Raw genomic sequence first — 26,086 nt, forward strand, 5'->3', positions numbered from 1 at the left:
CCATTATGACAACTTTTTAAATGTTCATTAGGTATCTTGAAGGTGGGGAGAAGGTTTCATGACCATCCCATAATTGGAACACATATATCCCTCTCTCTAAGTAATCCTTTGGCTTTCTGGAACAAATCCTTTTCATGAATGGAGTAACGTGCTGAAGTCACTCAGATTAAGGCTACTCCAGACTTTTCCTAGTCCAGGGAGACAGCACTTACAGAATATCTAGGCCAGACGGAAATAGGCATGGAGTCCAACCCATGTTTTATTCTACACACTGACCATGAGGGACTGATATGCCAGGGCAATGATTGCCAAAAAGAAAGTGAGTGTTATCGATTTGATCGCCGCAGGAACTACATCTAGAACAAGGGGTTCCTCTGTCCACGAATGAGTCACAGAAGAAATGAGTCACCCTTTATCACGCCATGGCTATATGAAGAAAATCACCAGCATGAAAAATTAAAAGCCAGTGTTTGGCTTTCTCAATGATTGAGTAGGAATGTGTGGCTGTCCCAAGTGAATCACGTCATTAATATTGGGGAAATTTTCCCAATATAAAATCCCTCAGTTTGCTAGCTGTAAATATTATCTCAATTATGAATGACATAATCTGAAACTAAGGTCTCCTTCTCTCTAACTATGTTCAAATTGCCCAAAGTCCATCTATATTGTCAAAGGGAAGCGGAAATGAAGCCAGCATTTATTTTAGTTACTCGGGCAAAACTTCCTGGGAAACTTCTGAGATGTTTTCCCCACACACCAGAATCGTCCCTTCTGCTCCAACTGCCTTCATTTCCACTTAGTTCTGGAGTGAATACTATTTGGGGACAGAGTAAGAAGCTAAAATTTTCAAGGTTTCAGGAAGTGCGAAGGGGAAGGGGAATCCATATGTACAGACACATGCCTGTACAAACGTGTGGATATGTCTGGTGTGTAGGTTGGGGACGGTGTGTAGCATGAAAGAAGATGTCAAAAATAAAATCCTTATCAATCACAAGTAAAAGCTCAGGGACCAGTCAGGTGGGAATTAGGAAATTGGTCTCCGAGTCAAGAAATCTGACCTTCAGTCTTAGCAGCAATAAGACTTTGAACAAGTCGATGGCTCCTGACCACATAGGGATGTTGAGAATAAAAGTAAATAGATAGGAAAAGGATGTGAAAAGTAACAAAGGCCTTATTAGTGCAAGATAGGCTGAGAACTGTTTAAAAATTCAGATGAACCTAAAATAAGCAAAGCGCAATAACACAAGCCAGCCAGCTTCATTGTAATCAGCCATCACCTAGGAAATCCATCTCCTGATAATGGGATAAATATTTAGAAGTAACACATTTGCAAGTGTTGCCCCCAAGACATAATAAATGATCATAATGATGAATTTTGGGAACCAGAAGTTGGAATTGGATTTCATGAGAACGGAAGACCTATAAGCACTGACACACATTTCTGTTTAATATATGAAGCTCAGCAGGGTGGCTGTACCCTGTAGAGGGAAAACAAAGAAAATCACATTCTTACTCCAGAAGGAAAACAAAATAAAATGAAAGCTATGCTTTATGTTGTGCGGCCTGCTTGAGATTAGACTTGACAACGTTCAATAAAGCAAGTAAATTTCCCTCACTGCCATGGCGGTGCTGTATGTTGCGTGTGTTTCTACCATGTCTTGGAGACTGACATGCTTAGTAGGATGAAAATAAGAGATGGTCCATGTAGCTCCTTAGGTTTTATCCACAGCCAGGGGAGATGGAGAATAAATGTAGCAAGGTGTCCAACAAGCAATGAGAACTAGGTAGCTCTTTCTTTTTCTTTTTCTTTTTGTACAAAAATGGTGTTCCTGTCATACATCTTCGGTTGCTTTACCAGCAGAGCTGGGCCAAGCAGCAGCACTGTCACATCCTCCGTAAGTGGTCCTGTGATCACGGCAAGCCCATCAGTGGCAGAAAAAAGTGAAGTGGGGCCAACCTTTGAGTTTATTCAATGCATCCGCTCCACACAAGGGTCACATTCTTCTAGGCCCACTTAGGGATGTTAACTCTTAGAGATGTTAACCTGTGCTGTGGGTGAGAATTTTTACAAATTTCCAATGTGTTTATGACGCAAACATAAAGGTAAAAGACACCAAATACTAATTTTGTGAAAGAAGTAGACATGAAAACCAGTCTGTGGGAGTTGCGTCAAGATGGTGGTCTAGGTAAACGTGGAAATCAGAACCACCTGCAATCTAGCTGAACAGAAGTCTTACAACCAAGGATGTGAAGAAGCCACATAGAGACTGGTGGGAGGGTGGGTGACGAGGAATGGGCTGGTCCCACACCCACATGTGGCAGTTAAATATCAGGAGGGATTCTGGGCTGCGGAAGTCCCCCTCCCCGAGGAGCGAGGGTCCCCAGCCCCACACCAGGCCCCAGAGCCCAGGGTTCCAGTGCCAGGAAGAGAAGTCCCTATAACTCCTGGCTGTAAAACTCAATGGGGATTGTGGCTGAGTGAGATGGAAGCTTCTGGAGTCCCAGGCATTCCTCTTACAGGACCTGTGCACAGACTTACTCAGACTCACCTGCTCTGAGCTCCAGCACTAAGACAGCAGCTGAAAAGGCACCAGGGACATAGGGGGAGGAACTAAATCGTCTGGCATCAGGGCGACAGCTAGAAAGGCAGCTCTCTCCCGAACAGAAGTGCTGGCAGAGGCCACTGTTCCTTTTCTGGGCCCTCCCCAAACAGAGCCACCAGACGGGCGCCATATCTGAGTCTGCAGCAACCTGGCTAACACTGTTAACCCTGCCCTGGTGATTCCCTGAGACCCTGCCCCACCCAAGTTGTTTGAAGTAACTTTTCCATAGGAACATCCTGTTTTGGCTCATGCTTCAGACTTTCCTAAAATCTCTCACACAAGAAGCATCTGGCCTCCGCCTGCACCCATACCTCTTGCTATGTGGCCCCAGCACTAGCAACAGGTGGCCTTGGTTCACAGCTTGGCCTCTCCTGGGCACCTCCAAGCCCAGCTCAAGTAAGCAACCATTTGAAGATCGCTTTGTAGCTCATGCTGGGTGGCCCTGGGCAGAACACAGGTTGTGACTAACCTTGGCCTACACCTCCTGGGAGGCCCTAGAGCCACCTCCATAAGCAACACACTCAAGGGGCAGACTCAGTGGGCACCAGAGTCACACTGAAGTAAGTCCCGCTCCATGGGGTGGACCCCTGCACAGCTGATCCCCCACAGTGGTCACAGTCAGTCCTTGCAGCCTAATGTCCTGGAGATATATCCTTCCCACTGACATGATTACTGCCAAGAGTAATCAAGACTCAACTACAACAGAAGGATGTACACAGCCTCGTGGGGAGGGAGCGCACCTGGAGTACCCAGCTCAGGTGATCAGGGAGGCTGTCTCACTGGATCCTGCAGAACACCTATGACATAAGGCCACTCTACCAAGCCTGGGAGATGAGCAGCTCTACCTAATACATAGAAACAAACTTAGGGAGGCTGCCAAAATGAGGAGATAAAGAAACATGTCCCAAACAAAGAAACAGAACAAAACTCCAGAAAAAGAACTAAATAAAATGGAAACAAATGCAACTACCAGGTGCAGAGTTTTAAACATGATTATAAGGAAAATCAATGAACTTAGAGCAAGGGTAGATTAACTTAGAACATCAACAAAGGGATAGAAAACATAAAAATGGAACTAGAAAACATAAAAAAGAGCCATTTGGAAATCAAGACTACATGAACTGAAATGAAGAATACAGCCCTGGCCGGTTTGGCTCAGCAGTTAGAGCGTCGGCCTGCGGTCCAGAGAGACCCAGGTTCGGTTCCTGCTAAAGGCATGTACTTTGGTTGCAGTTTGTCCCCGGCCCTGGTTGGGTCATGCGGGTGGCAGCCACTTGATGTGTCCCTTTCACATCGATGTTTCTTTCTCTTTCTCTTCCTCTCTCTTCCTCTTGCTCTGTCTGAATAAAAAATGGGAAAATGTCCTTGGGTGAGGATAAAAAAAAAAAAGAATACATTACAGGGAATCAACAGTGGAGTAGATGAAGCGGAGGATCAAATCAGAGCTTTAGAAGATAAGAAAGCAGAAAACATCCAATCATAACAGCAAAAAGAAAAAAGAATCCAAAGAAATGAAGACAGTATAAGGAACCTCTGAGGCAACTTCAAGCACACAAACATTTATATCATGGGGGTGCCAGAAGGAGAAGAGAGAGCACAGGAATTGAAAACCTACGTGAGAAAATAATGACTGAAAACTTCCCTAACCTGGTGACGGAAATAAACATACAAGTCCAGGAAGCACAGAAAGTTCCTAACAAGATGAACCCAAAGAAGCCCACACCAAGACACATTCTAATTAAAATGCAAAAGGTTAAAGACAAAGAGAGAATGATCTTAAAAGCAGCAAGAGAGAAGTAGTTAGTTATCTACAAGGGAGCTCCCATAAATCTGTCAGCTGATTTTGCAACAGAAACTTTGCAGGCCAGAAAGGATTGGCATGAAATATTCAAAGCAATGAAAAGCAAGGACCTATAACCAAGATTACTCTACACAGCAAAGCTAGCATTTGGAAAGGAAGGCGAGAAAAAGAGCCTCCCAAAAAAAAAAAGCTAAAGGAGTTCATCGCCACCAAACCAATATGACAAGAAATGTTAAAGGATCTTCTTTAAGAAGAAGGGAAAATAAGATCAAAATTATGACTAATAAAATGGCAATATATACATATCCATCAACCATTACTTTAAAAGCAATTGGATTAAATGCTCCAATCAAAAGACATATTGAGGCTGAATAGAGAAGAAAAAAAGACTCTTACACATGCTGTCTACAGACTCACTTGAGATCGCAAGACACACCGAGACTGAAAGTAAAGGGTTAGAAAAAGGTATTTCATGAAAATGGAAACAAACCAAAAAAAAAACCTGGAGCAGCAATACTTATACCAGACAAAATAGACTAAGAACTCAGCTGGTTGTTTGCTATTGCAGAAATACATGGATGGATCTAGAGGGTATTTTGCTGAGTGAAATAGGTCAGACAGAGGAAGACAAATGCCATATGATTTCACTTATATGTGAATCTACAAAATAAAATAAATGAACAAGCAGAACAGAAACAGACTCATAGATATAGAGAACATGTTGAGGGTTGCCACATTGTGGGGGGAGAATCAGTGAACTAGGTGAAGGGATTAAGAAGTATAAATTGATAGCTACAGAATAGTCATGGGTGTGTAAGTACAGCATAGGGAAAGTAGTCAAGAATATTATAATAGCTATGTATAGTGTTAGAAGGGTACTAGATTTATTGGGGTGATCACTTAGTAAGTTATATAATGTCTAATCACTGGGTTGTGCACCTGAAACTATTATAATATTGTATGTCAGCTGTAATTTAAAAATTAAAAATTATTTAAAGTAAAAAAAACACCAGCCCTGGCCGGTTTGGCTCAGCGGTTAGAGCATCAGCCTGCGGTCCGGAGAGACCCGGGTTCAGTTCCCGCTAAGGGCATGTACCTTGGTTGCAGTTTGTCCCCGGCCCTGGTTGGCCATGCGGGTGGCAGCCACTCGATGTGTCCCTTTCACGTCGATGTTTCTCTCTCTCTCTCTCTCTCTCTCTCTCTCTTTCTCTCTCTCTCCCTCCCTCCCACTCTATCTGTACAAAAAATGGAAAAATGTCTTCGGGTGAGGATTAAAAAAAACAAAAAACACCAATCTGTGAATTTTCTTGTTACAGTCATAAGCTGAGATTTGTTCCCCAGCTGGTATATATACAAACAAATCCAGTATTACTGTCTATTCATTTAGCTTCTCAAACATTGGGTTGATTCTGGCATCTGTATAGCCAGCCATAACAGTGCTGTCTTCAAGAACACATTCTCCAAAATATTAAGTGAACAGAGACATATACTGCACATGTCCTAGAGCCTCTTGAAATCAGGCTATTAATAAAGGTTTCCTTTGATATTGAGAAACAAAAATGAAAAAACAAAAACAAAAACAACTGAAAAGTAATTGTGATCTAGAGCATCTTATATGCAGCCCTTCAGGAAAATAAAAACAGTCCAAGTTCCCAAATGCGGTGAAAGCCATTGGGCTACAAGGATAATCCAGAGGTATTAAGACACCTGTGCTTGGATAATACTCCATCTTACCTGAAGAGTCATTTATTCTGTTTTCCACTCTCACATTTTACTGTTTGATCTTTATAAGGGGCACTTTGTAACCAACCAATTTATTTTTAAAGCTTCTAAGTGCTTTCTCTTCCCAGTCCCCACTATTACTTCTGTCCCATTACAGAAAAGCTGTGTGTCATGAACACACGGCCCTGCTCTGTACATCCAGCTGCCTGGGAAAATACTCGGCTCATCTACATTTAATGTGTCTTCCTTGCTGATTCTTCAGGGTGCAAATCTCCCCGACCACATCTAATAAGCATGATGGATTATATTCAATTTAGCTAATGCCAACCTATAACTAATTACAGCAGCATTCTCAAGTCAGGGCTGGAGTTACAGCCTTGTCAAAGTGCCCTTTATAAATGGCCTGTTTCTGGAAATTTACACAGTAAATATGAGTGAATTCAATTGTAAATCTGAGAGAGGCTATAATGGCTAAGCTGCCAGCACTAGGATCTTTGAGTCCTAACTACTGAGGGAGGAAGACCGTAGATCCTTGGAAGAAATGAAGAAGAAAGAATACTGCAATATTCCAGAGGGGCCAGCTGGCCACTGGCTCACGTTATACTAAGTGTTATTCTAGGGAAATCTGGAAACCAGATTCACAATAACCTGGACAAGCTGCTGTGTCACCATTCCAAGTGTGACCTTAGGCAAGGTTCCCTCTCCAGACCTTACGACCCTCGTCAGGAAGACAGGAGCAGCAGCACAGCTTGGTGGAAAGAATAGGGACTCAATCGTTAGGCAAATGTGGTTTCTAAACCCAGCTGCATCCCTAGGGGGCTCTATTATTGAGAGTAAGTTATTGAACCTTTCTCAGCCTTGGCTTCCTCATCGGCAGAAGAGAAGAAGTGACAACCACTTTGCACAACTGTGAAAAGTCAAAACGATACTGTTTACGGAACATGGGCAGAGTGCCAGGCACATATGAGGAACTCAGTAAGTGATAACTTTATTGCTTCCATGATCAATATTCCATCTATTTTGATTATGAGAATAAAAATGAGATTTCGTTTTTTGAAAAAAGAGCTATGGGGGGGGGATGTAAGTGCTAAAGCATTATCATATGAAGTTTGGTGGAAACTCCACAATAACTTGGACAATCTATGTGCTGCTATACCAACATGGATTCTGGGGGGAAGGGCAAGATAACTATGTGAACTGCTCCTCAAAGGCCTTTACTTTGGTCCCTACTGGATGAGATGATATAAAAGCAATCCCCCATGCTGAGCTAAGGGCTAGGATGAGTAGGGTGTGTACCACCACCCAAAGGATGCCCTGGACTCAGAGCCCTCATCCTACCTTCCGAGCTTCATCTCCCACTTCCTTCCTCACACCCTGTGCTTCAACCCCACACAGGGCAGTTCCAGGCCCTGCACACACCGTACGTGTCAATACCTCCAGGCCTTGGGTGTAGATGTTTGTTCAGCCTGCCTCCTAGTACTACCTTCCTCTGGTTACACAACCTCCTAGTCTTTGGCATTCTTGACTCCTCTTGAGACTGATCAGCTTCAAGATACATGAAAGTAGAAAAGAGCCCTGGCCAGTTTGGCTCAGCAGTTAGATCATCGGCCTGTGGTCCGGAGAGACCTAGGTTCGGTTCCCGCTAAGGGCATGTACCTCGGTTGCAGTTTGTCCCCGGCCCTGGTTGGGTCATGTGGGTGGCAGCCACTCGATGTGTCCCTTTCACATCGATGTTTCTCTCTCTCTCTCTTCCTCCCACTCTATCTCAACAAAATGTTGAAAAATGTCCTCGGGTGAGGATTAAAAAATAAATAAATAAAAGTAGAAAAGAAATCTGTTTGGTCACAGTATCATCTGTCTAAACAAGACTTCTACCTCAAGGCCCATCTCCCTATCGGCCCACCTGCCACCTTCACAAAATCCCCCACAGTGCCTGTTTACCAACTCCTTCCCCTGGGTCCTCGGAGCACTTCCGAGCACCTCTGCATCCGTTCACTCACTTGCTGACATTTAGCGTGCATTTAACGTACGTAAGAGGTTCTGGGGGAACTAAAGGTTCGGGTTTCCCTGAACTATCAGCAGAAGTTGATGCAAATAGCAACCACTGGATCAACAAAGTGGGGAAGAGCAGAACACTGAAGTCAAACAATGAGATGGTCAGTACCACTCCTTATCAAATGGTCACTCCAAGCCTCAGTCTCCTCTCCTATACAATGGGAGTAAGTCTCCTTCGTAGAGTTGTAAAGATAAAATAAAATTAGATGATAGGCACAAAGCACTTAGGTATGTGTACATACCTGGCACATAGTAAGTGCCCCCAAAATAGTAGCTTTATGGTATAATTAGGATTATTGCTCCAGTACCAAGAGATGCGTGCAACAGAGGAATGCACAAAGAGCAAAGGGAGCAAGAATGAATTCTGCTTTGATAGCACACCTTGACTTTCTGGAGCTCAGTAAATGTTTGTTGATTCAAATTTGGGGGGATGGTGTAGACTTTAAGAACTGAGACGGCATAGCTGTGAGAGAGCAGGAGACCCAACATACCGGCAGGTCAATGTTCAAAGACATTCCAAGATCCAGGAAAACAGAAAATAAGCAGATAAGGCCTGGAATACCAGTGAAGCCACTACCACCCCAACAAAAAGTTTCCAAAGGGTTTGAGCTGACTCCAAATGCTAGTCAGGAGCTGGGCTGCCTACAGAAGAGTTTTGGAAGATAGGAGTTTGGGAACTCGGATGGAATAGACTGGGGTGGAGGCTGAGGATATGTATTTGCAACAGGCAACCTGGGTGATTTTAATGTGCAGTTGGGTTGTCCCCAGAACCAGAAGGCAGAATGAGTCCTCAGCATGGCGCTTCTGGTCTGGCCTCTAGAGCTGACTCTATGCAAAATCTCTCTTGTGATTGGGACCTCTCGCTTTTAGCCAAGGCTCCATAAGGGGTGGAGTGTAAACAGTCACCAAGTGGTTCAAGGTTATATATATCCTCAGGAATAGAAATAAACTTCCCAATAACAATACTTCTCAGCCAAGGATCTTTGTGGGGTTAGGAATTGCTCTTTTAGATCATTTCCTGGGCCAAAAACAATAATAGCAGTACTAGTCACTAAGTACTAGTTACTACATGCTAGCAATGTGCCAGGCACTGCACTAGTCTATGTACGTTACGTAATTGAATTCCCACAACACCCTGCAAGACAGACACTTCCCTCATTGACGATAGGAACGCAAAGGGTTAGAGATGCTAACGGAAGTGCCCCCGCTGACATTGCTGGGGAGACACAGGCTCAAACAGGCAGTTTCATCATGAAACGTATTGCTGTTTACCCACTGACGGTCCTTTCTGCCCTTCTCTGGCTGCACCTTTCTCGCAGACCGGGTTCAGCCTGAAGAAATAATATTTTCCCTAAAAATCCCCAAAGCACTGAACACAGAGCTCTAGCTCTGGTGCTGTTCAACGGAGCAGCAGCGAACAAGCAGAGCTGAGGGGGTATGTTTCTGTCATCCCTTTCCCCGAAGAGCACAGAACACTTTTGTATTTACTGTCTCATCTGTTCCGGTGATTGCTTAAAAACAAAACAAAAACCCTTTTTATTGGATGGAGACATATAAATAAGGGGCTCTGTGAGACATTTAAAGTGACATCATTTATAAGGTCCCATCTTTCCTCTAAGTGGTGCCATGCTGTTTGTTTTTCTATTCGAATAGAGTCTTTTTTTATTTCCATACATCCGCTTCAAAGAAATCTAGTTATATATAAATGTAATTTTTAAAAGTTTTCTCTCTTGCTTAGCACTCTTTATTTTCTATTTTTTTCTTTATGTTTCCCCTTAACGAGGTTGCATTTCTCTTTCCTAAATAGTCCTGCATGGATCTGACAATCTGTTTACAACACACCTGAATCGACGCTCCCTGTTTGCACTCCTTTCCTGGGTCCATGTTTGGCCCACTGGCCCGCTGGCCCATGACCTCCCCTCCGGTCCTGCCATCCTCGTCTGAGGCAGGCCACCCCTTCAGAAAGTCCGCGCGAGGCGTCCCCCCACACAGCTGCCTCTGACAGTGGACTCTTTCCTCTTGCTCACCAGTGAAAGCCATGCACTCTTTGGTTTTAAGTTACTTTGCTTAATATGAAAACATATAACAAATGACAAGGAGCCATAAAAAAAAAAAAAAAAAAGTCAGGGGCTTTTCAGTGGAGAGACGACATTTGGAAGGGGCGTTTCTTGATCATCTCATATCACTCTACTAGCAAGTTTCTCATCCAGCCTAAAGGAGCGCTTCTCATATACTTTCTTTTCCCATATGACACTCATATAGTCAGTTAGTAAGCACTGAGCACCATCCTTGTCTTCAGAAACTTTCAATATATTAAGAAGGTGGCAGCACACAGAAGGAAACTACTACTTCCTAAAGAAGGATGTAGTCTTTAGTTCTTACAAAAGCCTCTGCCGTCAGAGAGTCGATGTCATCTCGTATCCTAACCAACACCCTGAGACACACTTTGGCAATCTCCAAAGCTTATGTCTTATCCACAGAGCTTTCCTGTGTTTGGAGGAATACATTTGACACTGATTCCCTGAGAAGTTTTCATTCTCAAAACCCTTAAGTACAGTTTCCACATTATTTGGACTACCTTTTCTGTACAGCGTGGCCATGGCAAGTGTTGTTGGTATGGGCTGGATTATTCCAATAGAAGTCACAATTACATAAACTAAACTAAGCCCACAATCTATGGTGAACTCAAGTTTAAGCAAATCATCGCCCAAACATTCAGTAATTCTGGAACTTCAACCAAGAATACAAGATTTCTTCTATCACTCTCTGGTTATGTGGTTTCCCAACAATAGCAACAACCTCTCTGTGTCTTGGATCCCATCAGTAGTCAGAAGGTAATACATTTAACACCTGTATTTATAGAGGTTTTGTGAGATTCGAAGAAAAGATGAAAATGAACAGAATAGAATACCAAATAAATATTAATTACCTTAGTATTAGGGAAGAAAGTCTCTTCTAAAATATTAGGGGGGAAATTCTATTCTAAACTTTAAAAGGCAATAAAATAATTAAAAGCAAATTTTAATTAACTTAAAACACATACTTTCCAACATTCTCCTGTAAACATAGCAGATATCTGCTCATGAACAGCAGATAGCAATCCCATCTGAAGGATACCACCAATTAACTGTTCAGCACTCTACTTAAAATAAAAACATACTTCCTGCAGACTTCTCTTTTTTCTGACTTTCCTGAATTGTGTGGTCTTGATTCACTCTTTCATAGTTTTCCTCCTTCTGCCCACATTTGAAAGCCTACTATGTGCAGTCACATCGCAAAGGAACAAGACACAATCCCTTTTCTCCAGTTAAACTGTGTTCAAACATAATTAATCATGGAATAAGATTATATAACTAGAACATAAATATATTTTGGCTTGTGTGTGCATAGAATATCATAAGAATGCAGAAAAGGAAGTGATCATATCTGCCTGGAAAAGTCTTCATGAAGAAAGTACCATCTTGCCCTGGCCGGTTTGGCTCAGTGGTTTGAGCGTCGACCTCCGGTACAGAGAGACCCGGGTTCGGTTCCCGCTAAGGGCACGTACCTCGGTTGCAGTTTGTCCCAGGCCCTGGTTGGTCGTGCGGGTGGCAGCCATTTGATGTGTCCCTTCACATCGATGTTTCTCTCTCTCTCCCTCCCGCTCTATCTGAACAAAAAATGGAAAAATGTCCTCGGGTGAGGATAAAAAAAAAAAAAAAAGTACCATCTCTTTAGAGTCTTAAAGGGTGGGCCCCTTTCTGGGTTCTTACTAGGAAAAGCACAAGGTTCAGCAAAAGGGAGAAGAAACCCACAGTATGCAGTCAATGGATCTGGCTAGGACAGACACGTAATCCAAACCGCTTAAAAACAATGTAGGGCTGGGGATAGTCTAAACTCTGATTTTTTACAATCAAAGCCCTTTCGATGTTGGTAGATGTACAGCATACTGGTGGAATGTGTATTCTAGACTCAACAAGCCTGGATTCAAATCCTACGCTAAGATTACCAGCTGTGCTACCTTGGGCAAATGACCAAACTCTCTGAGCCTCACTGTCCTCATATGTGAAAGGAAAGGAACAGGAGGAGAGAACATAAGTGGTTCACAATATGTATCTGCACCTTTATGGAAAGTGTCTGTGACCCGAGCCACAGATTTAAGAATCCCTATGAAGCCATGTGCTCCTCTAGATCCACTCTGCTGCTCAGGGTCCCAGGTTGCCAGTGAAGAGAACTAAAGAGATTGGAGGGAGAAGAAAGGAGAGTGAGATCAGGGTGTACATTTCCCAGCTGTCTCCCCACAGGTCTGCTTCCCTCATCAAAGGTGATAGTTCTGTAAAGTGGCTTTCTCCACACTGTCTCTCTGCTTCCAAACATTAAAGCTCCTACTATTCCTTACTGATGGGGATAGTAAAGCCTCCTAACTCGAATCCTAACCCAGCCTCCAGCTATTACTAGCCCCAGGTCTGCACTGTCCCTTGCTGTTTCTCTGTATGTTGTTCAATGTCTTTGTAATCACCTCTTCATTAATTATCTCTTACCCATAAGTTCCCTGAAAGATGGTGGCCATACCTAGATATATCACAATAAAATTGCTAGAAGAAGGAGAAGAGGAAGAGAAGAAGAAGAAGGAGAGGAGAAGCAGGAGGAAAAAGAAAATGAGTAAGAGAGGGAGAGGAACGAGGGAGGAAGGAGAGAAGGAGGAATGGAAGAAAAGAAAAAGAAAATATTTTAGAAGTAGCCACAGGGCAAAAAGACAGAATTCCTACAATGAAATAACAGTGAGACCGAGAGCTGAGTTCACATAAAAAAATAACAGAACTCAGATGATTAGGGAAAAATATATCCAAATAACCAAAAGAAAATAATTTCCAATCTAGAATTCAATATCCGGTGCAAACATCTTTCAAGAATTAACGCAAAATAAAGATGTTTTCAGAAAAACAAAACTCCAGAGAATTAATCACTAATAGACTAAATAAAATACTAAAGGGTGGAAGAATTTACCAGATGGAAGCTGAGATGGTAGAAGGGATGAGGAACAATAAAAGGGGTAATAGATATAAATTACTATTGGCTACATAAAATGACAATGACAATACAAATAGAATATATATACTTGACAACAATACCTCAAATGTAAAGAAGATGGTAAAAGAATTTAAGGTATTCTAAAATCCTTGCAACATCTGAAAAGAAGCATAGGTACTAATTTATAATAGAATTAGAAACATACATGTTGTATTTTTCAGAGCAACCCACTAAAAGAATAGTAAATGAAAAATGAAAGGTTAACATACAGAAGTTTGAATAATACAAAGTTACCTATCCCAAAAGAATGTAAGAAATAAGAGAGAAAAAGAAACAAAAAACAGGTGGGCCAAAAATAAGCAAATAGCAAGACATACTATATAAACCAAAATATCACATTAAAGGCAATGAATTAAATCCTTCAAGTTATTGTCAAGTACATGACTGTCTAACCACTATGCTGTACACCTGAAACTAACACAATATTGAATATAAACTGTAAATGAAAAATTAAAAAATCATTAAAGGAATTCAAATATGCACGGGGAAATATCCGCTTAGGTCAAAGGAAGTAGTAAAGGAGGAACATACGAACAACACAGCCATGAGACACAGAGAAAACAGAAAGCAGAATGGTAATTGACTATCCAACCATTTCAGGGATAACATGAAATGTGACTTTATTAAACAATCTGAACAAAAGAAAGGGATTGTCAAACTGAATTAATTAAAAAATAAATAAAATTGCTCCAACTATGTGTCGTCGACAGGAGACACTTTAAAATCAAAGACATACTCAGGTTGAAAGTAAAAGAATGGGAAAAAAAAGTCCTTCAAGTTAGAGGCCAGTGTGTCAGACTGGATTAAAATATGGGCTGCTTAAAGGAGACATATTTTTAAAATATAAGTATATAGCAAGGTTTATATTAAAAGGTGTAAAAGTATACCATATAAGTATTAAAAACAAAAAGCTGGTATCACTCTATTAATATCACAGTAAGTATACTTTAAAAGAAAATTATCAGTAGGCATATACATTTCATAAGGTTAAAAGGCTCAAATCACCAGAAGGATACACAAATTCCAAATTCTAAAACAAAAAATTTTTTTAAAAAACATTTCAAGATAAAGCTAATAAACCGCTGGCAATAATGATTAAACACAGAAAGACAGAGTGAGAAAATGAGAATGGGAGCATATAACCAATATCAGGAATCAGAAATGAAAAGTGGGATGGCAGCCTGGCCGATGTGGCTCATGCACAAAGAAGTCACCAGTTGGATTCCCGGTCAGGGCACATGCCCAGGCTGTGGGCCGATCCCCAGTGGAGGGCATGCAGGAGGCGGCCAATCGACGTCCTCTCATACATGTTTCTATCTCTCTCTCCCTCTCCCTTCCTTTCTCTCTCAAATCAATAAAGGGAAAAAAATATATTTTTTTAATGGGATGGCACCACAACCTATCCTATAGACCTTAAAGAGAAAAGGATATTATTTATGAATAACTGTACAACAATAATTTTGAAATTTTAAATGCAATGGAAATAGTCTTAAAAAAATACAGTTTATAAAAACTGCCTCCAGAAGTAAAAGAATATTTGAATGGGTCTTTGATTGTTAAATCATGAAATCCATAATCGAAACATCCCTTAAAAAGGAAAATCCCAGGCCCAGATTGCCTCACTGTTAAAGTCTACTAAATATTTAAGGAAGTAATAAAACCAGTGTTAAAACTCATTACAAAACGACATTAATTAACACAATGTGATCCTGGTATAAAAATCTACAAACAAATCAATGGAAGAGAACTGCGTCTAGAAAAAAATCCATACCTACGTAGACACTTGATATGTGGAAGGCTGGACTGCAGACAACTGAGGAAAGGATGATATTTTGAAGTGACTGGCCTTAGGTCAACCAGATATCCATTTCCATATGGACAAAAAAATTAAATTTGATCTTTACCTTCTATCATACATAATAGTCAGTTCCAAGTGGCCTACAGATCTAAATGTAAATGTAGATTAAAAACCAAAACAACTTGTTGCAGATAATATAGAAAAATATCTTTACTAAGGAGTATGAAATTTAAACAAAACACAAGATAAAAATATTGATAAACTGCTCTAATAAAATTAAGAATTTCTGTTCATCAAAAGACACCATTGAAAGGGAACAGAAAAGCCATAGAGTGGTAAAAAAAAAATTAAAAAAAAGTATTTACAGCACATATAATGCATACACTACTCATATCCAGACTATATAGAGAACTTCTTCAAATCACTTTTATTAAAAGAAAATTGATTGTAAATGGGAAAAGTGACTATAGAGGCACTTCATAAAAGAAAAACAGAAATGACCACCCCAGACAAAAATGTATTAAAAGATGCTAAACCTCGTTAGGCATTAGAAAAATACCAATCAAAACTTCCAGGAGAAACAACTACAAACTCATTAGATTCGCTAGAATTAAACAAACTGGAAAAAAACAGTGTTAGCAAGAAAGCAAAGCAGGGGATTCTTGTAAATTACAACCACTTACGACAACTGTTGGGCCATATTTACTAAATAACACATGTAACCCCCATGGCCCCAAAATTCTACTCTTTCTAATAGAAATGAGTGTACTAAGAGTATGAATAAGAATATTCATTAAATAAAAACATAAGCTAAATGAACATCAGTAGATTGAGTTAATAAACTGAAGCACATTCATACAGTAGGTTACATACAATAATGACCATAAACTAACAACTGATACATTCAAAAACATGCTTGAAGCTCTCCAAAGTAGTACTGAACAAAATAAGACAACGTAAAAGAATACATTATTGTCTCACTTCATTTCTATAGGTACTAGCTACTTTGGGGGAGGAGGAAGGAAAAAGTGATTTGGCGAGAGGAGGAATGTCTGAGGTGTTGGTAATGTTTTATTTCTTAATTTAGATGATGACTATAGATGTTTGCTTTAGAAGAATTCATTGAGAAGCGTATTTCTGTGTTAAGCACGTTCCTATATGTATTATACTGCACAATTTAAAAATTCAGTAATGAGCCCTGGCCAGTTTGGCTCAGTGCTTGGAGCATCGGCCTTCGGACCAGAGAGTTCAGGTTCGGTTCCTGCTAGGGGCACGTACCAAAAAAATAAATAAATAATCAGGAATGAGACACATATTTATTTATAAAGATATTCTCTATGGCATTTTTATAATTTTAAAAGTTTTAAGAAAGGAAATTATCTAAACAAACATAAAATAAATATGTCCTGCCCTGGCCAGTTTGGCTCAGTGGTTTGAACATCGGCCTGTAGAACAAAGAGTCTTGGCTTCTATTCTGGTCAAGGGCATGTACCTCGGTTGCAGTTCAGTCCCCTGCCCTGGTCAGGGTCATGTGGGAGGCAACCAATTGATGTGTCTCTCTCATATCGATGTTTCTCTCTCTCTCCCCCCACCCCCACTCTATCTGAAGATAAATGGAAAAAATCCTCAGGTGAGGATTAAAAAATAAATAAATAAATATGTAGTTAAAATGGAATATCATATAATCATTTAAATTCGTGTTTTAAAATATTTAATGCCATAAAACCTATTGTTTAGATAATAAAGTGGGTTACAACTCACTACATACAGTATAATTCCATTTTAATAAAATGCATGTAAACATATATATGCACACAGTACAAGGAAAAAAAACATGAAACTATAGCAGGTCCTCAAATAACATCATTTTGTTCTGTGTCATTTCGTAATAACATTGATGAGATGCCATAGGAACTCAACTCATTTCTATCAATTAGCCTACGGTAAAATTGGTTTGTATGTATCATTTCACTTAAAGTCACAGAACCTGTGGACAATGTTAAGGGAGGACTTACTGTCTGCCAAAATATTAATGAGATAAGATTATAGGAAATATTTATTCCTTCATCTATATTTTCTGAAATTTTACAGGCAAAATATAAAAAAGGGAAAGGAAACCCTTCTTTTTCTAAAGATTGAGAGGCTCTCAAATTTACCCATTAGTCTGGCTTCACTTGGAAGCACATCCTTGAAGTCAAATATTTCCCCTCCGAAGCCTGAAGCACTCTGCCTAAAAGTAGTATGTGGACTCCAGAAATAAACACCCTGTGATAACACAGGAAGAAATCAGAAGATGTCCGCTTGGCTCCCACACAAACTGCCAATCAGGTTTCTCATCAATTACAGCCAATCATGGACCTCCTGTCGCTGGTTGAGAGTTTCACTTGAGTTAAGAGATTCACATCCAAGTGACTGGCTAATTTTTCACTAGCATCTGTCTTACTTCACAAATAAAGATTTAACCAAATAAAATTTTCCCCAGCCCCATACACAATGCCTCGAGCTTCTTATTTTTCTGCCTTCCTGTGGCCGTTCCATCCCTCTTCCAACATCTTCCTAAACAGATTTTTTTGTTTGTTTTTTAATTTCCTAGGAAGTCTTTTATAATCCACCCAACACAAATCTGCTCAGAAATCTTCTGAGTCCTGGATAAAGGGAAACTGTCATCAGGGCTATTATCTTTTCATCAGCAGACACCAATGCTGTCCTGCCCTAAGGTGAGCATCTCCTGTGTGAATGGGCTCTTGGCAAGCGTAGGCTCTGTCACCAGCACTAGCGGGTGCTGCTGCTGTCCGAGGCTACAGAGCCAAGGTCGGAAGGAGACTGGCTTCGTTCTCCCCTTTGCATTCCCACACTCCACTGGCAATAAGCAATATGATTTCCTTAGGAGAGGGAATATGTTAGTGAATAATAACTCCATCTTTAATTCAACTGGGCCGATCATCCACAAAGCGCTGAAGCCATCCTCATTTGGCTTCTGCTTCAGCAAAACCATTCCAAGCTTTAGTTCACCCTGTTTCCAGACCTTCTGTCCTCTGACCAGTTTAACTAATATGCAAACATATTCCCAAACAGCCTCCCAAACAGATTATTACCAACAGACTGGAGAATGACGCAAATGTAGGCCATCTACATAAGTGAAGCAAGTTGAGTCCAAGGGATCATCTGCAGGGTTTACATCATGGAGATGGGCTATACCCACAGGGCTGAATTCACAATTGCTGGCTTTAGCAATCCTTGAACTTCCAGAGCCCCACCCCAACACCCACACCCCGACTGCACACACACACTCACAGATGGCAAAGACACCACACCTCATTGCCCTCTTCTTTGGTGGTCTCCATTGGGACACAATCCCACTGGCATACTTAGGAGGACACCAGAGAGAATTCAGCTCCATGTATTTTTTAGGAGAAATGAGTCAATGATTCCTTCTTTCTCCCCACACTCTGCTGTCTTAGATTAGTGACTCCACAACAGAGCGTGGTGAGAAGGCAGCACGTGGTGCGTGTGAACCCACTGAGCCATTCATCAGAATTCTCCAGTGAGGGAATTTTCCCCCAGCCTAATCCAGGTTCGACAGGTGGGGTGCCTTTCATGACCTCTCCAACCCCTAAACCTTACCAGCCTTTCATGCCCTCTAACTTAACGGTGCGTTTTAACAAAAAGGCCTGTGCCTGGAAAATCATGCTGGTCTGTCCCTCGGAGAGCATCTCATCACTAACATAGTTGCTTTGGGGAAAACACAGCTGCCAACTTCCCTGTACCCAGTGCCCACGTTCCCTACAACACCACCCAAGCCAAGGGGTGAGCCACACACATCAGGAGCTTCTTGGCTGGTTTTTTTGTTTGTTTGTTTTTTGTTTTGTTTTTTATCCTCACCCGAGGACATTTTTCCATTTTTTGTTCAGGTAGAGTGGGAAGGAGAGAGAGAGAGAGAAACATCGATGTGAAAGGGACACATCGAGTGGCTGCCACCCGCACAGCCAACCAGGGCCGGGGACAAACTGCAACCGAGGTACGAGCCCTTAGCAGGAACCGAACCCGGGTCTCTCTCGACGCTCTAACCGCTGAGCCAAACCGGCCAGGGCTCTTGGCTGATTTTGACTCACCTGCATCCTTCAGTGTTTTGTCCCTAGTTTATCAAAGCTGTCACCATTAAGAACAGAGAAGAGCCAGAAGGGGACTCCTTATTACAGTGGTCATTTGCTGTGCCGTCGTGAGTGAGTTGTAGTCCCCCTAAGCCTGTCTCCTTATTTGTGAGTTCAGAGGGTTGAAACTGGATGACCTCTCTGGTCCCACTGGGCTGTCCAGGAGGCCTACTTTCTCATCACCTGCGAAATGCCCCCATATCACCCTACCTTCTTCCCACCCCACCACAGGTAGGAGGTCAGTGTTCTGGGTGTGGAGGTGAGACGAAGGCAGATGAGATGTTAGAACTCACCAGACCCTGCAGCTGGCGGGGAACTCAAATAATCAACCCACCGCCCAAATGCCATGCCTTGAGGCAGGTAAGGCAGCATAAGCCTCAAAATGTAGATAGGAAAACTGTAATCCAGAAAGGCTAAAGGACATTCACAAGGTTCCCAGCTGTGCTAATAGGTAATACAAGAGGACTAGAAGCCTATTAGGACAGCTGGGAACCTAGTGCATGTCATTTAGCAGTTTCCTGACACTGAGCTCCCCCAACACCACCACAATTGTGTTTTTTATTTGTTTGTTTGTTTTTTATCCTCACCCGAGGACATTTTTGCATTCATCTTCAGATAGAGCGAGAGGGAGAGAGGGGGGGGAGAGAGAGAGAGAAACATCGATGTGAGACAGACACATCCACTGGCTGCCTCCTGTATGCCCCCCACTGGGGATCGAGCCCACAACCTGGGCATGTGCCCTGACTGGGAATCGAACTGGCAACCTCTTGGTGTATGGGTCGATGCTCAACCACTGAGCCACCCCAGCCAGGCCACAATTGTTATGAATAGGCATTTGTTCAGATGTGAGCCAAAGCTTTAAAAGGAATTACTAAATATGAAATCAAGTGTTTTCAGAAGCAAGTAGTAGCTGTAGCCCCTTAATATTTGTATTCTTTATGATCAAGAGATGACAGTAACAGCTTTGATGCTACACCCTTTGCCAACTAGAAACCTACAGACAAATGATGTTTTTACTAACTACAATCTATTTCATGAACCTGGAAATCAGAAGCCACGTCAGGGGTATTCACAATTAATGGCAAAGGAGTTCCAACCCAACATACATAGTGCCTGGGGAGAAGCTCTCTGCTCTGTCAACCTACATGATAATCTTGATACATTTACATACATGTTTATAACTCTGCCAGTGTTTAATAACAATCCATGGAAGCCAAAAAATGGTTCTATCTATCCACTAAACTTCAATGCCATTGCTGTAAATAGTAAATGGTTTAATTTAAAAACCCAAGTGAGCCCTGGCCTGTTTGGCTCAGCGGTTAGAGTGTCAGCCTGCGGTACAGAGAGACCCGGGTTCGGTTCCTGCTAAGGGCATGTAACTCGGTTGCAGTTTGTCCCCGGCCCTGGTTGGTCGTGAGGGTGGCAGCCACTCGATGTGTCCCTTCACAACGATGTTTCTTTCTCTCTCTCTTCCTCTCTCTCCCTCCTGCTCTATCTGAACAAAAAAATGGAAAAATGTCCTCAGGTGAGGATAAAAAAAAAAAAAAAAAAAAAAAAAAAAAAAAAAAAAAACCCAAGTGAGCCCTGGCTGGTTTGGCTCAGCAGTTAGAGCGTCAGCCCATGGAACAATAAGTTGCGGGTTCAATTCTGGTCAAAGGCACGTACCTCGGTTGTGGTTCATCCCCAGCCCTGGTCAGGTCGTGTGGGATGCAACCAGTCAATGTGTCCCTCTCACATGGATGTTTCTCTCTTTCACTCTCTCTCTCCTACTCTATCTAAAAGATAAAGCAGAAAAATATCCTCAGGTGAGCCCTGGCCAGTTTGGCTCAGCGGTTGGAGCATTGGCCTGCGGTCCAGAGAGGCCTGGGTTTGGTTCCCGCTAAGGGCACGTACCTCGGTTGCAGTTTGTCCCGGGGCCCTGGTTGGTCATGTGGGTTGCAGCCACTCGATGTGTCCCTTTCACATCGATGTTTCTCTCTCTCTCTCTCTCTTCCTCTCTCTCCCTCCGCTCTATCTGAACAAAAAAATGTCCTCAGGTGAGGATTAAAAAAAATCCTCGGGTGAGGATTAAAAAAAAAAAACAAGTGGTTTTTAAAGTTAAATTTCATTTTCCATATGTGTGTATAAGAAGCTCTTTTAGGTTGAAATAATTCATTTGAATTATCTAAGCCAAAATGATCATATTTTCCTCACTAACATAAAATTTTCTAGAAATGTACTCACAGAGAAAAATATTCCCAACATGTTCACTAAAATTCACACTTAAGAATCCCAACATTCACTTTAGGGGTGATTTTGTTCTTCTAAATGATCAGTCTCGACTCATTCAATTCCCTTACAAAATCCATACAAGCCACTTGGAGAATTATTCCTTGGGATTTTAAAGTATATTCAAACACACCACACAGATAAAAGCAGGAGTTGTTCTGAGTCTGGAGCATCTGAATATCAGCTCCTCTTTCCTGGAAGAAGTAATGGGTGGTTGGGTTCTCACAGAGTAAGGAGCTCCAGCCCCCGCCCACTGTGCACACTGATCTGAAGGCAGAGAAGCATCGTATGGCACCACTGACACACAGAGCCACTAGCCAGGCCTTGTTATCCTGGCAGGGAGCTGACTGTTCCCTTCCAACTATCCCAACACTGAATCCCACTACCACTTAACCCTTAGAGTATATGCAGCCTGGCTCAACCTCCAGATGGCATCCTGAATTACCCACCCAGTTAGCAAAGAGTCCAACCAGACTGACACCCCTGGGACCCTCTGTAATCTCAGGCAATGAGGGTCCACTGCTGCTGTCTGAGGCTGAAGATTTGCCAGATGAACTGCCTTATGTTAATCCGCCTGGAGTGTCAACCGAGGAACAAGAAAAAGAAAGAACAGTTCCTGTAGGACACAAACTAGATCAGAATCGGATGTTTTCTTTTGCAATGACTTGACAGCTTTGCTTTTTCAAAAGAGGAAATCACTTTAACTAGTCCGGCAGCCCTTCCTGCTACAGCATGTCCCAGGCGCCCATTCACTGACTGTTTAAACATGTCCTGATTCTAACACATTTACTGGGCATTTATCTTCTTTTAATTCCTTCCATTGCCTGCAGGACTAACAACCCAAAGTGGTGTGATCCAGTAACAACACTAACTCCTCTTAGCGACAGCCTGACTATCTCAGCAAATTAGGCAGGGGGAAGGACGGACGACTAAATGCCACTGGTCACCTCCAAAACTCAGTTTAGCAGAGAAACAACTCATTTTTTCCAAATATTTACCCCCCTATACATCCCCCAAAATCAAATAAATAAGCAAGCAAACTTAGAGGAAAATAGCATCCTTATTGCTGGGAGTGAATTAATAGGAAACAGCCAAAGGTCAGCAATTGATGACAGAAAGTGCCCGTAACAGAATAATCGATAGGTAAACATTCAGCAAATGCACACGGAGTGACAGACTCAGCAATGCAGTGGCAATGCATGCCTGTTTCTGCAGCCCCACCACCCTTGAGCCAGTGGCATGCACTCCACGTGGAGTAAGAGAGAAGCCTTTGGTCTCTTCCACACCGTTCACTGACATGCAGAACCTGTGAATCTCCAAAGGCAAGAAGAATGGATAAGGATATCCATCAGGCATGCTCCCTCCGTTCCAGAATCAGTCATGCTTGTTCCCACCCATTAATTACCCTTCTGTTGACCACCCACATTTAATTCCGCTTTAAAGACATGACAACAAGGTCTGAGATTTGAGGGATGTACCTGACTCTCTCTCCCCTCCAGGGGTGGTGGAATCTGATCAGCAAAAGCAATCTTCCCTGGATCACCCATAAAGGCACTAACCTCATCCACGTTCTCAAAAGCGTTGATGACATCATATGGCAAACAGGACAGAAGGTCAATCACAAACCACGTCTTCAGGTAGTTCATGCGGATGAGTTTGGGGTCGGAAATCACCTCCCCAGCTGGTCCAACAAAGGTGGTATGAAAATTCAACACAATGTCCACCAAAAAGATAACGTCCACGATGCTATCCACAACCAGCCAGGCCACATTGTTCTGCCTGGTTTTAAAGGAGACATTGTAAGGGACCAAGATGGCTGTGTAGAAGGTTAAAATCAAGATGATCCAATCCCACGTGGTCTTAAAAACACAGTAATGTAAGATGATGTGAGGGGGAGTCTTTGGTGCCTCTTGCTTGTACTGGGGAAGGATGTCTGAGCCCAGCTGCAGGACCTGTACAGGAAAACATGGCCAAGAAAGAACTAAGTTAGGATTTAATGGCAAGCATCTGTCACTGACAAATCATCATGATGCTCCAGATGGATCATCAGGTGCAAGAACAGGTACTAGAGCAGTATGGGAGAAGGCAAGTGAACATTCTAATATAAATAACCACAATGGCAAACTATTATTTGGCTTCCTGTGTGCAAAGGCATTGTAATCAATACTTCACATACCTTTATTATCTCACTTACTTCTAAATACAACTTCATTTTATTAGCCAATCACTATTCTATGTGACAAGAGAGGACCTGGGGCTCAAGAGAATGAAATAACTCTACTCAACAGATATTAATTATTCTGTGCCAGGAACTGTTCTCCACACTGTACATACAGTCATGAAGGAAACGGCATGATTCCTGCTCTCGTGGAGCTCGGTCTAGTAGACAAATCAAGATCATTTCTAATTATGATAAGAGCCAAATAAGAGGCGGTATGGAACACACAGTGATTTGATAGCACATGACTTGAGGATTAGGGGAGGGAGGGTATCTGCCCTGAAATCTGGATGACAGCGAGGAACCAGCCATTCAAACTCGTATGGAAAAATTATCCCAGGCAGAGAGCATAACCAGTGTTATGAACCAGGGTGGGACACGCTGGATGTTTTCAGGAAAAGAAAGAAATCTGATGTGACTGAAACCCACTAAATGAGGGGGGAAAGGATGCTAGATGCGTTCAGAGGGCAAGCGGAAACCTACTGGGCCATGGGGAGGCCCTGGATTTTATTCTCAGTACCGCTGAGTATTACTGGAGGGTTTTAAGTGAGAGAAAAATTTGATGCATGTTTATCAAAGACTACCCTGGCTGCTGCACAGATAATGAACTGAGGCAGGGGATTAGAGGAAAGAACAGAATCAGGAAACTTATTACAGCACCCTGAAAAAAAGATGGAGTGACAGAGAAAAGTAGTTCAATTTTGCATATATTTTCCAAGTAAAACCACCTGATGGCTGAAAAATGAAGAAAACAGAGCAACAAAAGGTACTCACTACTTAGTCCCAAAACCCCACGTGGTAGTTGGCCCAGAGTTGGCACTATAGGACTGTTTTTAAGTGAATAAATGAACGTCAAGGTCATGCAGCTAGCTAGGAGAGATGGACCCAGGATCCCACACTAGGTCCAGCTGGATTAAAAACACATGCTGTTCCACATCAACATTATATTTCCCTAAACGACAGGGTTTTAATGAAGTAGATTCAGTGAAGGAAGAAGTCTAGGGAGGCTTGGTTCCAAAAGAGTATCACAAATGGGTTTCACTTCAACAGTCAAAGGCAAAGAGCTATGTTTCAGAGGCTAGGCCAAGCTGGAAGGGACCCCCACCCCCACCCTCACCCCCACTCCACCTGCTCTTCTGGGCCACTTACAGATTCTTACAAATCTTTAGGTGAAACTTCCTCTTGTGTCCTGGGAGCTTACTCATCCTCCAGAGGTTAAAGGTCCATTAGTGAATATAAAATAATCCGAATATCCTTGCTCCAACCACAATTGGTTCCCAGGCCTTAAAAGGTGACCAAAATAGCCCTCGCCAGTATGGCTCAGCAGTTACAGTGTCGGCCCTTGGTCCAAAGAATCTCAGGTTTGATTCCGGTCAAGGGCACATAACCTCAGTTGTGGTTCGGACCCTGGCCCTGGTCGAAGTCATGCGGGAGGCAACCAATCGATGTGTCTTTCTCATATTAATGTTTCTCTCTCTAACTCTATCTCTAACTCCCACTCTGTCTAAAAACAAATGGGAAAATATCCTTGGGTGAGGATTTTTTTTTAAAAAGTGACCTAAATAGATAAATAAATAAAAGCTAGGAATTTGGAGTGCCCAGTGCGCATCTTTGGGTATGGGGGTTGTTTCCACCCCTCCCACCAATACACACAGCTCTTCTAGGCTTGGGGTTTGAATTGCTCTCCCCATGAAAAGCACTTCTACAAAAGTGATTAATGAAGCTTGGGCCCTGAGACCTCAGGCAGAAACAGGGATTGACCTGTAAGAGTAAAGCAAATAAAATTAAATGAAAGAAATTTCTGCTTCCGGAAAGACTGAAGCCGTACTTCTCCCTAATCCTCCATTTAGGTACAACTGAAAGCCCTAGATATTATATATAAAACAAATGTAGGAAGACTCTGAAAGGTGCAGGAAGGAGAGCAGACTGACTAGGGAAGACACAGTGGTGAGTGCACTGGGTTTTCTCATGTAGCCCCAGACTTCAAGGGGAAGAAGCCAGCAACCTGGAAACACCAACGGTGCAGACAAAAATAGTCTTAACCTAAGCCGACTCTCTCTAGCAAAAGGACTAGAAAGGGGCAGTCTCGAAAGACAGAAAACTTTTAGACAATAACCAGTTGACGACAGTCAAACACCACACAAAACGGTTATGGTCCTAGTCCCATCCAGGCTAGCAAAGACCAGTGCGAGGCCGAGATTCCCCACTGGGAGGAAGCACCGAACTCTGTTCTCCTCCCTGCCAGGGGTGGCGACAGAGAAGGCCCAGCAGGGAGCCTGGACTTCCACCGCACTCGGTGGTAATGAGGCGTCCCTCCCCTCCCCAAAGACGTAGGGGCAAAGGAGGTCCAGTGGAGAGTTGTTGTTTTCCCCACTGCCCAGCAGTGATAAGGCCACCATC

General features: G+C 42.4%; 1 protein-coding gene across 2 annotated transcripts in view; it reads right to left on the minus strand.

Annotated features, from left to right (window-relative positions):
• Positions 1 to 26,086, minus strand: part of KCNH1 (potassium voltage-gated channel subfamily H member 1) — a 323,861-nt gene that overhangs the window by 219,521 nt on the left and 78,254 nt on the right. Inside the window, exon 6 of one of the 2 annotated variants that reach the window (XM_036272815.1) lies at positions 23,028 to 23,420. In XM_036272815.1, coding sequence (XP_036128708.1) covers positions 23,028 to 23,420 — 393 coding nt within the window. Of the gene's footprint in view, positions 1 to 22,946; positions 23,421 to 26,086 lie in introns of both variants that reach the window. The other variant, XM_036272814.1, reaches the window with a different exon arrangement.

The sequence above is a fragment of the Molossus molossus genome, unplaced genomic scaffold (assembly GCF_014108415.1).
Source record: "Molossus molossus isolate mMolMol1 unplaced genomic scaffold, mMolMol1.p scaffold_m16_p_20, whole genome shotgun sequence".
Lineage (NCBI taxonomy): Eukaryota > Metazoa > Chordata > Mammalia > Chiroptera > Molossidae > Molossus > Molossus molossus.